The 14,375-nt window shown below is 37.2% G+C and overlaps 1 protein-coding gene and 1 pseudogene across 1 annotated transcript; both read left to right on the forward strand.

Moving 5' to 3' along the window:
* Positions 1 to 2,933: 2,933 nt before the first annotated feature.
* Positions 2,934 to 3,976, forward strand: LOC113533099 (alpha-crystallin B chain-like; annotated as a pseudogene).
* Positions 3,977 to 5,935: 1,959 nt separating this feature from the next.
* arcn1b (archain 1b) lies at positions 5,936 to 13,712 on the forward strand. Its single transcript, XM_053239547.1, has 10 exons — positions 5,936 to 6,125; positions 7,937 to 8,200; positions 8,306 to 8,485; positions 9,241 to 9,440; positions 9,555 to 9,719; positions 9,827 to 9,992; positions 10,364 to 10,511; positions 10,629 to 10,737; positions 11,901 to 12,105; positions 12,203 to 13,712. Exons 1-10 carry the CDS (start codon positions 6,123 to 6,125, stop codon positions 12,290 to 12,292), a joined length of 1,530 nt encoding a protein of 509 aa, XP_053095522.1. The 5' UTR covers positions 5,936 to 6,122; the 3' UTR covers positions 12,293 to 13,712.
* The last annotated feature ends 663 nt before the right edge of the window (positions 13,713 to 14,375 follow it).

Here is a 14,375-nt window from a genome sequence, read left to right on the forward strand (position 1 = left end):
CTTGAATTTTGGCATGAAGTAATAAAAAACATATAAAGAATATGCATATGTTTTCTTAATTAACTTACGCAGGGAAGGGTTAAACATTTTGTTGTCACCCCGATAATGCGAACAATGAAAAAAATTCATTTATTAGCCTTCAGTAACCACTTTGTCCTGGTCAAGGTCAAAGTGAATCCGAAGCCTAATCCGGGAACACTGGTCAGAAGGCAAGAATACACCCTGGATGGAACCTTAGTCACACAGACACACACACACACACACACACACACACACACACATACATACTAGTTCACACCTAGGGGCTATTTAAAGTAGCCAGTCCACCTACCAGCATGTTTTTGGAAAATGAAAGGCAACAGGATAACTTAGAGAAATCTCACACAGGCATATCGGGAACAAAACAGACAGAAACCTGAGCTCAGTGTGGAACCCAGGACCCTCAAGCTGTGAGGCCTCAGTAGTGTATATAACTGTGCCACTGTGTAGGCTCAATGAGAATGCAGCATTATTCAAAAAAGACCATTATTTGTCTTTCTTATAATGAACAGTATTCTTCAAGAAACCCTTGATATTCTTCTCTGTCTTTATGTGCCTTTGTGTACATTACCATAAGTGTGGCATCCTGACCCCTACAGGAATATAATAATAATAATAATAATAATAATAATACACTATATACCATAATACTAATACAATGTAAGTAAAAATTTACTTTCTAATATACAATAAGTCAATTTATGTATATTTTCTACAATGTGTTTACATATATTTTCAATTTTACAATATTGTCAATTGCTCTAGAGTCCCCAGTTCTGTTCACTGTTTGTGTAAAACGTTCCATGTTCTCTCTGTGTCTGTGTGGGTTTCCTCTGGGTTCTCCCAAGTTTCCCTGCCACCTACCAAAAATTTGTTACCATACACTGCCCCTAGGTGTAAATAAGTGTGTACATGGTGCCCTGCCATGGACTGATGTTCCATCCAGGGTGTTTTTCCACCTCATGAGCAGTGTTCCAAGGATAAGCTCCAGATCCATCATTATCCTGAATTGGATAAAGCACTTACTGAAGATGAATGAATGAATGAATGAATGTTAATATATTGTTACATATAGCATGTTAGAATATGCTACAGAATATATCCGAACCTTGCAGCTCTATATGTTGTAAATCTTTAGTTAGTTACACAGAAAAATATATCAATTAAACAAAAATGACTGTAGTAATGATGAAAATGGAATGAATTGGACCCCACTTCATCACATTAACATGTAAATGCTACTTTGTCACGTATCAATTGATTACAACTGGAAAGTGGATAATATGTTACAGGAGTCTCAGGAAGTCAAATTGTTTCATAAAGATTTTTTTCTCTTTCACTTTCACATCTCTCTCCATGTATAGATGTTTCACTCGAAACACAATCTAAAATGTTAAATTGGAAAAATTAAGAGATCAGTATATGAGTACCAAAAATCACACAGTAGTAGCCAAGGGAAATCCTAAAGAGCTGAGAGATCAATCATTAATGGTTAGCACCATGACTTAAGGGTTTAGTTAGCTTATTTATCAACATAACCTGTTAAATGTGTTTTCATACAGTAAAAATAGGCAAAAATCCCAAAAATCTGAGATAAAATGGAATCAAAAATAACACTCCTCTCATAAGGTCAAATATATACTTGCAATGAGATCTACAACCAAGGTATTTAAAATTTTAATTTCACACATCTTGGTGGTACAGTTGCACAGGGGGTAGCATTGCCGGCTCACAGCTCCAGAGTCCGGGGTTCAATCTTAAGCCCAGGTTACTGTTGGTGTGGTGTTTCAGTGCATGTTCTTGGTCTGTTTATGTGGGTTTCCTCTGGGTTCTCCAGTTTCCTCCCAGCTCCCAAAAACATGCCTCTGGGTGGATTTGCTACTCTAAACTGCCCCTAGGTGTGAAAGAGTATGTGAATATGTGTCCCATCCAAGGAGTGTCCTCACCTCATGCCTATTGTTCCTGGGGTAGATTACAGATCCACTATAACCCTTACCAGGATAAATCTCTTACTGAAGATGAATGAATGATTTGACACATCTATTTTGAATGTTGCAGAAACTGTTGTCGTGAATGATATTCTTTAATTGACTTTCCTCAACTAAAATTGAATTTTGTTATCTCTTCCCTTAATAATATGCATTATTTTCCTTTCCTAGGTTGTTTTATTCATACCACATCACACATTCTCAAGATTGTTTCCATGGTAACCTGGAGGACAAGCGAGGTGTTGAAAATATGTCTGCATTGCAATATCTCTATTTCCAGCCTTTTCATACCTGGAAACTTTTATATGGCATGGAACAATGCTTTTCACATACTGAGGTTAAAATTGTGGGGGAGTGGCTGTGCTTGCTGCCAGACTCAAAGGATTTTTTAATCCTGGTTGATTCAAATGGATCACTCAATCTGCTTAGTTCTGCATTCCCACTCATTTTTGTGAGGCATCATATTATCCTTCTGCCTGAGTTTTCAATTGACCCAGACTGGGTGGAAGCAGCCTGCATCTGGCCTTGTTCCATCCAAAATCCCCTTGGCACGAGTCTCAACTGTGGCTCCGGCCAATTTACAAGAGGCCTCGTTCAAAACCATTCCAACAAAGTCTGTTGAATATCTTTCAATAGGTGTGAGCAGATGGCCATCAGTGATATTCAAATCCCTGAGAGTAATCCAGGGTTCTACATATGATTGATCCATTGGAGGATTTGGCGGCTTTGCATCAGTGCAAGTTAAGAGAGGAAAAAGCCACCCAAATACTTCACCTCTTCATTGGATAAAGACCAGTGTGTGGGTGTGTAGTTGGCAAGTACTTGAAAATCAAAGCATAAATATGGGCTGTGGTAAGCTGTACATCCATAGGCATAACTGTCAACCAAGACCACTTAGATAAGATAATGGACATACTAATTCAGAGCCCTTGGTTTCACCGGCCCCTTTACCCAGCATTCTTCCCATTGCGGACCTTTGACCAGCACTTTTGGGATCAGTGGGACAGTAAATTCTTTGCACCTTTCCACTCCTTGTTTTACTACCAACCTTATTTCTGGCATCATCGAAGTTGGTGGGACACTGGCATGTCGAAGGCAAGTAAAAGAGTTGCTAATGATTTTATTTCTAGAGGTATCTAAATCAAAACATATTATAAAGTAAGTAAATAAATAAATAAATAAGTTTGTTTTTTACATAGGTCAGGTGCTTTACTCTCTGACATGCAGGTAAAAATGAATAAAGACCACTTTGTAATTAACTTGGATGTGAAGCACTTCACCCCTGAAGTCAATCAAGATCAGTGATGAGTATGTAAATATTCATGGAAAACATAAGGAGCGACAGGTAAGCACACTCACTACAGAATAACTGTGTCTATTACATGATTTCTCCCCAGGTTTAGAATGAAACTGGTCTATATTATAAAGATTTGCAAAACAGATATAGTTGATCCGTATACTCTTTAAAAGAAAATGCACTTCCTCACAGGATGAGCATGGATATGTGGCAAGGGAATTTTTCAGGAAGTGTAAGGTGCCAGCAGGAGTCGACCGAAGGGCCTTCACCTCCTGTCTGTCAGCTGATGGTGTACTGAGTGTCTGTGCTCCCCGGAACCTGCAAGATCTCGCTGAGCGCACCATTCCCATCACCAGTGAGGAGAAGGTTTCTGCACCAAAGTAAACCCCTGTCCCCAGGCTTGGATCTCCTCTCATTTCCATACTGCTTCTCTTACTGTTCATGTCACTAATGTGTTACTACTTCTGAAGCTACAGCCTATAGAAACATGCACACACATTTCGAAGAGAACTGACCTTAGCTTTCAGTAGAAGAGATTTTAAACCCCAAATGCAATTTAATTGAAACCATTTCCCATTCAAATAAACAATTCAGTGAAAATGCGGAAGGCAAAATCGTAGAGCCGGAGTGCTTTGGACCCAACATGTGGTTTACTGTACAATTACTGTAGTGTTCAAAGTAGTATGGAGGCTTTGTAGCTTTGTATGTCAGTCAAGAACAGTGTTTAATAATACCACAACACTAGCAACACTGTACTCTATGACTAAATCAGTTCAAGTAAGATCAGTTCTACAAGCTTAAGGCATAACTCTCAGAAACAAATTAGCTCTTCTGACGAGGCTAGACATTAGCACATTCATGGGCCTTATGGGTTTGCACTGCTGGAGCAAGCTGGGTAATCAGCAATTCATATTCGTCTCTACTGTCATGCATTGTAACCTTTATGCTTTCTTTAGTATAGTATAGTAACTATAGTAACAGTGGCAGTAGATAACCATAGCATGTCTGTTAAAAATTTAATCTGAAAATGGCTGTGTTTGCTTGAATGGTACTTGATTCATGGTTCCTCTACATTAGCACAATACTTGAGCCAAGGCTTTCATTTCAGTAGTTTCATTTCATATTGTATTCTATAATATTTAACAAAAATAAATGGTTGTAGATGACTGACAGCACCATGTACCTGTTTCGGATTTAAGAAAGCCCTAATCATTTTATTTTATTACTCACTATGAGTAGACACAAAAAGTCTGTCATAAAAAGAACTTCAGCGCCATCAGCTGCAAAAATTTGAACTGTATTCACATACCAGCACATTAGCCAACTGTCAAAAAATGACAAAAAATTTTTAATCTGTTCATAATTTAGGGTAAATATTATGGATGCAATGCAATGCCACTATCTTCATCTTTTTAGTGCTCCAAATATTCATACATGTATCTGTACTCGGATTTAAAAAGGGAACAGTGTTATTGTGAAAACACTGGAAAACAATTAGGAAAAAAAAACATAACAATTTGAAAAAAAAAAAAATCTTTATTAATTTGTTACATTCAAGAAAGTTCAGAAAATTTCACTCGACACAATATTAGAATCTACTTCAAATCTAGGACACAGTACTGCTGCTAGTCAAAATGATGTCCTTTAAGCAGCATTTCTGGGAAGATTTTCTTTTATTAATTTTGTAGAACATTCATTTAAGAATGATCCACAATAAACATACAAATTAATATATTTAAAATGAATTAAATGATAATTTTTGGAGACCCAGCAGAGATATGCTGCCACATGTACAGCATTTGGTCTTTGTGGGCTATATGGAGCAGCGACCACATAAATAAAAACAAATTTATTTTGTAAATTTGGGGTAATTTTGTTATATAAACATTTGGCTTTATAGATACACCTACTATATATCATGTGTAAAACTGAGACATTGTTGGGGCACCATGAGCCACCAGAACAGCTTCAGTGCTTGGGAACCTGTGAGGAATTGTGAAAGTGTGGGGTGTTATGCTGCCTTCACGTGCTATCGGAATGATCGTAAATGCGAGTTTCCCCACTAGGAAGTTGCACTTGAATGACCCCTCAAGTCGTAATTACGACAGGGAAACTCGGAGATAATTTTGAGATATGAGCAGTCCTAAACTTTCAACATGGCGGAGGAGAAGACACTTTCTGTCCTGAAAGGCAGCTTTTGTTCATTTGTCTAAATACAGCTAATTGTTAGCACTTGCCGTTTTGGTCATATTCATTCATGTACTGTATCAGCAACCATTCTGTGCATGTTGAACTTTTTTTACACCGTGAAAATAGCTTGTATTTGACCAAACTTTCATTATCGTCAGCAAGCTAGCTAACTGAGTAATATGGGTTATGGTGTCAAAATAAAAGAAAAAAGAAATATGTATGAATGAACCTGGAAAGCGTCGTCCATGTTTCATGTTCTTTCCGGCAACAAAGCATGTGAACACGACATACTCGTAATTACCACTTCAGTAGTGGGAAGTAGGAGAATTCCCATAGCACGTGAATCAGCATTAGACGAGGCGATGTGATGTGTCTCCTCTCCACACGGGGGCGCCGTTTCAGCTCCAGCGCTTCTCAGAAACCTGTTTCAGACTGGAACTTTTTCCGGTTGGAGACGTGGCTCTGCTTTTCTGTACCGCTGCAAGTCTGATTGCGTGAGCCTCACAAGAAATAAACAAAGACCGTGTTCTATTAATCAGCCCGTTACTGTTTTTGAAAGCAATTGAGTATCTTGGCTGCGGAATTAAGCACGTTAAGACGGATCCAAAATGGTATGGGGTAATTTTATCTCTGGTTATAAAGCGGAACAGAGTTACTGAACTAGCTATCGGCTAATATAGAGCAAGTTAACTACTGACAGCACACTGCGCAACTGTCACAACTATTCAGTCTGACAGCATAGCACGAATATTTTGTGAAATATCTTTCATCAGAACTTTACTTTAACACATATTTCGGAAATTAGCCGGATGTCATAGCGAGCTGGTCATAGGTTAATACTGGGTAATGTTAGCTAGCTGGTTGTAGCTCGCTAGGTAGCTATTTAGCTAATGTTAGTCGTTAAAGGTGTAGACAAATTGGATAAATGCAAAATTTTTAGATTTCAGATTAAATATTAATCATGACTTTATTCAGTTCACCAGGTTATTACTGTTTATCAGTATAATAGATATGACCTTTTGTTCATGAAGATTGACAGATGTAAGTTTAGCCAACTTGGAGTGAATAGTGATTGAATTTTGAAGAACACACTGATAATATATTTTAATATTTCTCTCAGTTTTCACAGAGATTAGTGAGGCTTTACCTGGTCAAGTACACATACAGCTAAAGGCCAGACTCTAAAAAGCTTTTTTTTTCCCTGAGTCATTATGAAACCTAACCTATTGAAGGTGTACATAAATATTTTTTTAATAAAAAATGTATTACAGTATATGAGGTAAGAGATAAATAAAAAATATCTAATTTAATAATGAAAAGAATCTAATTTTCAATCAATTAATGGATTTCCCTCAGATTGTTTGTTTATTGTGATGATGCACCCAGTGCTCAGACTTTTGCATAGGAGTTTTAATTAATTAATTAATACACACCACAGTGCTGTTGAATACTCGAACCTGATTGGTCAGAAGGTGTTGATTAATTTTCTATAACAGCAGCTCTGACAGTTCTGGCTACTACTCACGTACATTAAAAAAAAATAAATTACAGGTGTATTAATATACCCTTTTTTTTTTTCATAAATATACTTGAGTTGCAGCCAGAACTGTCAGAGCTGGTGTTATAGAAAAGTAATCTAATAAATAATCATTTCTTAAAAAAAAAAAAAAAAAAAAAAAAAAAAAAAAAAGTAAGACATGATGTTCTTAAAACTAAATAAAGACTAATAAAATTGTAATCGTTGACAAATTTTAATATAAGGGCAATAAAACACTTCAAGACATGCTGTTATAGGAAAAAAAAATCAACATAAGTGCATATCATGCATAGTTTTGTTTATAAAATATCTTTTAAAGTCCAAACCAATCAGGATATTAATAAAAATATCAGAGTCTGGCTCTGTAACAATGTACCAGTGTGGGAACTTATGTGGATGTAAATCATTTGAATTGGTGCATGGAGAACAAAAAAACAGCTGATAAGCAATTACTGATAAACATCAGTAACAAGAAAATAAGATGAAACGATCATTCAGCATGACTTCAATCATCTGTGGATACATTTATAAATGCACAACATTTTTTTTTTTTTAATTTCCTTTTTTTTTTTTTTTTTTTTTTTGGTGGAGTCCCTTGTGTGTGCTCTACACATTATCACTGCTTTCACTCACCAGCTTATGAAGAAATACACAAGTTAATAACTGCCATTAATCATCATCACAGGTTCAGTAATCTGGTTTCTAGGGCCTGGAATTGTGAACCAGTTCCTCAATCGGCTTGCACCTATGGCACTAAATAAAAAAAAAAAGTATTAAGAATGAGTCCTTGTGAGATCAGAGGATCAGGACTGAAGAACTTCAGTAGATCTTATCTTGTTTTGCCTACTTTGTTTATGTGTGTATAATTTTTAAATTCCTTTTTAGGTGCTCTTGGCAGCTGCAGTGTGCACCAAGTCAGGAAAAGCCATAGTGTCACGGCAGTTTGTAGAGATGACCCGCACTCGCATCGAGGGTCTCCTGGCTGCCTTTCCTAAACTGATGAGCACAGGGAAGCAGCACACCTTTGTAGAGACAGATAGCGTGCGCTATGTCTATCAGCCATTAGAGAAGCTCTATATGGTTCTCGTCACTACAAAGAACAGCAACATTCTGGAGGACTTGGAGACACTACGGCTCTTCTCCCGTGTGGTATGAAATTATTTTCTGCTTTACTTCCCCTCTACACTACCCTTCATTGTATTCCATTCAGTATGAGATTACAGTGATTATATACATGTCTGTGTTTGTTTTCAGATCCCCGAGTACTGCCGTGTGTTGGAAGAGAGTGAGATCTCTGAACACTGCTTCGATCTCATATTTGCTTTTGATGAAATTGTTGCTTTGGGCTACAGGGAAAATGTTAACCTGGCCCAGATCCGAACCTTCACTGAAATGGACTCGCACGAAGAGAAGGTCTTCCGTGCAGTCAGAGAGGTGAGGTGGCTGAAAAGTATGACAAAGGAGCACTCTCGATGTGTTCTCTTTAATCGGGGTGGACAAACAATAATTTTATGAGCTAGCCCAGTGAGTGTGTGAAAGATATAATGTGCTATCCAGTCCCAACTTTTTTTTTTCTTTTTTGGCGAGAAACTTAATTCACTCGGCTAATATAAGTAACATAATGTACCAACGTATAGCGAGCTCGTTAGTTTATTAGGTGCATTAATACAGATTAAGGATACAAGCTCTCTTGATACATTTTTTTCTCTTGATATGTTTAACCATAAGGTGATGTATTATGCATGTTGTGCTAGCAGGAGAGTTATATGGTAGCTTTGTGCTGCACTTTATTTTGCTCAGCTTCATCAGTATTTGCATATACTTGCATGTTCCTGATTTAGAAATGATTGCCTGTCATCTGTGCATGATAACTCAGCCGGTATATGTAATGCAGCAGGTGGTTAGGTTCAGAATGAGTAAGATGTGTGTCATGCCAGTGTGAAGCACTTTGAAATTAAACATACTTACCAGTATGAAGACTTTTGTTGTGAAAAAGTCAATGGGAATTAGAGTTTATTTTCTCTGGTTATTGAACCGAATTTTGTCCAGCAACTACGAATGAAAAGGAAAAAAAAAAAAAGACAAGTTCCAACATGAAATCTGCTTACTCCCTAGGGTAATGGGCTACTGATTTATCCACATCATTTAATGATTTTTTAAAAAAAAAATTTTTATTCTCCTCACACCAGACCCAAGAACGGGAGGCAAACGCAGAGATGAGGCGGAAGGCTAAAGAGCTACAGCAGGCAAGAAGGGATGCAGAGCGTGCTGGCAAAAAGGCACCAGGCTTTGGAGGTTTCGGAAGCTCAGGAATGAGCAGCCCAGCTACCATCATCACAGACTCGGTGATGGAACCAGAAAAGCCTAAATCAGCTCCTATACCAGTTAGGTATGTGTACCGTGTAGTTCCATGCAAAAGTCTTGACTACATAACAGTGCACTTCCTTCTTACTTATTACTTTCATATACGAACAGAATTAACGTGAGATTGTGTCATCTCCAGGCCAAGTGGTTCTAGTAAAGCACTGAAGCTGGGTGCCAAAGGAAAGGAGATTGATAACTTTGTGGACAAACTCAAGTCAGAGGGTGAAAATATCATGATACCCAGTGCAGGAAAGAAAGCTTCAGAAGTATCTAAAGTCCTTCAGCCTCCAGTGAACACAGAAAGGTATATGCGATCTTCTAAACAGTAATTCTGCATAATTATTAAGCATATGGTATATTGAAAATCTTCGGAGAACAATGTGTGGCTCATGTATTACTCCTGTGGCTCAGTGTACATCTGAAGATAGAGGAGAAGATATCGCTGACCTGTGGACGGGATGGTGGGCTGCAGAGCATGGAGATCTTGGGTATGATCACACTGAGAGTCTCAGATGAAAAATATGGCCGCATCCGTCTGCAGATTAATAACAACGACAAGAAAGGAGTGCAACTGCAGGTAATTTTGCGTTCTGGTGTTTCAAGGTTGCATATGTAAAGAATTTTATTTTACAGTTAAAGAGGTCCCTAGATTCAAAAAGTTTGAGAACCCCTGGTGTAAATTGGCAGGATTGGCCAAGGGGGTCTGCACAATTCTTTCTGGAATGAGCAGGAGTGGGATTAAAAAAACAGTCCTGCCCACAACTCTACATTGTTGCATGGATTTGAATGTTTTATTGATTTTAATTTTGCTTGAGTAGGATGCTCAGAGCATATAAAACCATATGCCTCTGCATGAAACCCCTCATTTAAGAATTCTTCATAACAAGACAAGTGCAAATCTATATCAAATATCATTGGAAATGACTCATTTTTTAAATCTTTTTTCAGACCCATCCTAATGTAGATAAGAAGCTGTTCACTGCAGAGTCTTTGATTGGACTGAAAAATCCGGAAAAGTCTTTTCCCCTAAACAACGATGTGGGCGTGCTGAAGTGGAGACTACAGAGCACAGACGAGTCCCTCATCCCTTTAACCAGTATGTCCCTCTTAAATTAGTACATGCTTAAGTTTGAATTAGTACTTTACACTTAAATGTGTAAATGTATGTATGTTTACGATTTGTCTATTAATGTTAGGCTTATTTTATCTGTAGTAAACTGCTGGCCTTCAGAAAGTGGTAGCAACTGCGATGTCAACATTGAGTATGAGCTCCAGGAGGAGAGCCTTGAACTCAATGATGTAGTCATCACCATCCCTGTGCCGTAAGTTCCTGTTAAAGTACATCCAGAGGCCCCTGACTGGCGCATCAGAAAAGCGTTTGCCCAATTGTTGGGAGATCACAAGTTTGAATCCTGATGATTCTACAGCCATCTGTGGGTGGGACCCAAGGCAGTAAAATTTGGCCTTGTTGTCTGGGTGGGAGGGAAGGCATACAATTTCTCTCTGTCAGTCAGAGCGACACTAACCAATCATGGCTCATGTATGCAGAAGAGGGTAGATAGCACATTTCTCCTAGTGTGTTACACTGCCTTATCATGCAGTATGAGCAGCAGTTTGAAAGGTTGGTTGACTTCATGTGTCCTTGAGGTGTCCTGTCCTGTGATAGGAGAGAGAGGTGGCTGGTGGATGGGAATTGACAGGTGACCAAATTGGCAGGACAGTCACAAATTGGAGGGAAAGCAGATCCAGAAAATGGATTTTCCTTGTATGATATACAGTATATATCACACTGCTGTTGAATGCTCAATTTTGATTGGTCAGAAGGTTGTTGATTAATTTTTTTATAACAGCAGCTCTGACAGTAGTGCTGGCAGCAAGACAAATCACAAGTTTATGTTAATGCACATATCCTAATACATTTGGTTACTGTTTCTATAGTAGCAACTTACACAGAAACCTATGTGGCAGACACTACATAAACATAAACAGATTTTAAAATTCTGTTTACTTGTTGATATGGTGAAAATTTCTTTAAGGAGATGTTTATTTACCATTTATGGAATGTGTCTCCAGTGTCAGCATTTGTAACTATCAGAGGTGAAGCTGTAACTTTAGGTTTTCCGCCATGGGAAAGTCTTCACGATGGAGGGCTTTGCATTTTGTGCTAACATGACAATCTGCATTTTCTTTTCTCTTATTGATTTTGAGAGAGGAAAAAAAAGAGATGCCCATTCCACAGCATTAAATCTAAATATACATGGATAAAAAGTATGATGTGACATACTTTATTTAAAAATGTTAGTGTTGGCAAATTACTGTGGTATAAGATGAACAAATATGCTGTTATAGAAAAATAAAAACTTTGAGGTAAGAGTAACTATGTTTTGTATCAGGCCACATCTCATCACCTCATCGTGAATTATTTTCCTATAATGGTGTGTTGTGTCATGTTTTATTCCTTACATCACGCATTCCAAATTTGCAGGTCAGGAGTAGGCGCCCCTGTTGTTGGAGATCTTGATGGTGAGTATCGCCATGATAGCAGGAAAAACATTCTTGAATGGTGCCTGCCTGTCATTGATGAAAACAACAAGAGTGGAAGTTTGGAGTTCAGCATAGCTGGGAGGCCAAACGACTTCTTCCCAGTGAACGTCTCATTTGTGTCTAAACGCATCTATTCCAACATTCAGGTGAGCTGTAATTTTTGGGATGTAAGCCCAGTTATTATGACAATGATGAAATCTTTTAAAAGTCATGAAAAACAAATCTTTTTTCCTGTTACTATAGGTGGCTAAAGTGACCCAGGTAGAAGGGGACAGCCCAGTGAAATTCTCCAACGAGACTTCCTTTGTTGTCGACAAGTATGAAATACTCTAAAGACTTTTAAAAGGAATGTTTCTAGCCAGCCTGCCTGCCTATCTGTGTAACAGTTTGGACACAGTACGACCAGAGTGTCCAAATCTCTCCCAGTGGCGTGCAGTATTTGTGTATTTGTTTGTATGGCAAAGGAAATTATATATGTTTATATAAAATGAATCTAAGAGGTAAACGAACCACATCCTAATATGAATACAGATGGACCTGGAGCTTTGTGACTTGAGGTCGAGGACACTGCGATATCATCAAACCACATTGTCTCATCTTACAGAATACCCTGAATCTGGACCTATGAGTCCTCATTACCCCTGAAATAAATTATAGGAGGAACTTGAGAGTTGCCCCAGTATAATATATTTTCTATGTTGTAACCTTACAGAGCCACACATTCTTAAATACTCAACAGAGTGTATTTAGAATGACTCGTTTGTACACAAGGGGTTCTCATTTTGTTTGTCCAAAATGAATGAAATAAGAACAGGAAGTGTTTTTTTTTTTTTTTTTCTTCCTTCTTGATTCTATGTTCATTCACATCGAACTGATACTGGCTCTGTTTTGAAATATAAATAGCGTTCACATTTTCACTGTGTTCTATATTTAGGAGGGCAGTTCAATTTTTTTTTGAGAAACTACTTAGAATTTTAAATATCAATGCATATAAGGCCCATCCAGGACAAAATATTGTTTTCTATCTGCTTCTTAAAGTAATTTACTTTCTGCATCAGTTGTTTTCACAGTAATACATCAGTTACCTAAATCTGCAAGAATTTCTGTATGGCATATTTCTGGGCAGAAACTGCACCCGATTTAAATGTTTTCTTTTGCTCTGATAGCTGCTACCGGTTATAAAGAGCTATAGAGTATTTTAGAGGTCTAGAGGAAAACACTGACACAGTAATAGAGGTTTAAGAGGAGCCTTGCTATTCTTCCTTCGTATAACCAGTCATATGCAATCCGAAACTCAAATTTTATATCTGCTGAACCAACTTGCACTGGGAATAAAATGTTCACTGGTTGCTCTAAATTTGTCAGTGCAAATCTAATGTTGATTCAAGTGAAATCTGATAAAACAGCCAAATTTGTAAGATTTTTGCAAATTCAGGTGCTCAGTACTTGGGTTCTACATTCATGTTTTAAAAGATTTAATCTAAGCACTTAAATCATGCATTAATAGTAGGCACACAACATTTCATGTATTTTGTTCAGCTTGCTTTAAGAATACCAAAACAGTAGAAGTCCTCTGATATGTATTGATTTTCTTGAGTGGAAAATATTTTCTCACTGACATCATTTTTGTATCTTCCCAAAAACTTCAGATAATAATTTTTGAGGGGGTTATTTTAATATCCAATGGAGAGATGAAAATGATAACATTCCAGCTTACAATTACTTGTTTTGATATTAAAGCATATTGCTTGAATATGAACGTGAGGTGTGTTTTCATGAGTTGTATTTTAATTCCAGCACTAACTTGGTTGTTTTATTTGATTGGTTGTTTGATCGCGACCCTGCCGAGGATAAACTGGTAACTGAAGATGAATGAATGAATTAGCGAATGATTTGCTTTGTACATTTAAGTTTGTACACTGTTTGTACATTTATGTACACCTGCAGTTTTTAAAAACCAAAGTACAGCAGTTGAGCATTTTCTAGAAAATAGAATTTAATGTAATGTAACAGATACCTATTCATTTGTTAGGACATTATTTAGAATATACTTTTAATTTTTAAGACAAATTTGACAAATATAATTAAACAATCCGGCCATTTTGTTAGTACTTGGGTAATTTATCCTTTTAACAGTAAATTAACAATCAAGGAGGAAAGTATTGGAGCTCACCATTACTGGGCATGCACTGTCGTTTATTTTATACACTACATTTAAAAAGCCTCCTTTTGACTTCTATATTTATCCAAAACCTTGTTGCGTTGCTGTTGTTTTTTTGTATTTCTATTTATAAAGTATAATGTTTGGTGTAAAGGAAGCTCCAAAAATGAACTAAAAGTTAGAGATAATGTTTAATTTTTTTAAGTACCCTTAGTACTAGCATTTATACACCGATAACATTAGCCATAACATTAA

Source organism: Pangasianodon hypophthalmus, chromosome 14, assembly GCF_027358585.1.
Source record: "Pangasianodon hypophthalmus isolate fPanHyp1 chromosome 14, fPanHyp1.pri, whole genome shotgun sequence".
NCBI classification, from domain to species: Eukaryota; Metazoa; Chordata; class Actinopteri; order Siluriformes; family Pangasiidae; genus Pangasianodon; species Pangasianodon hypophthalmus.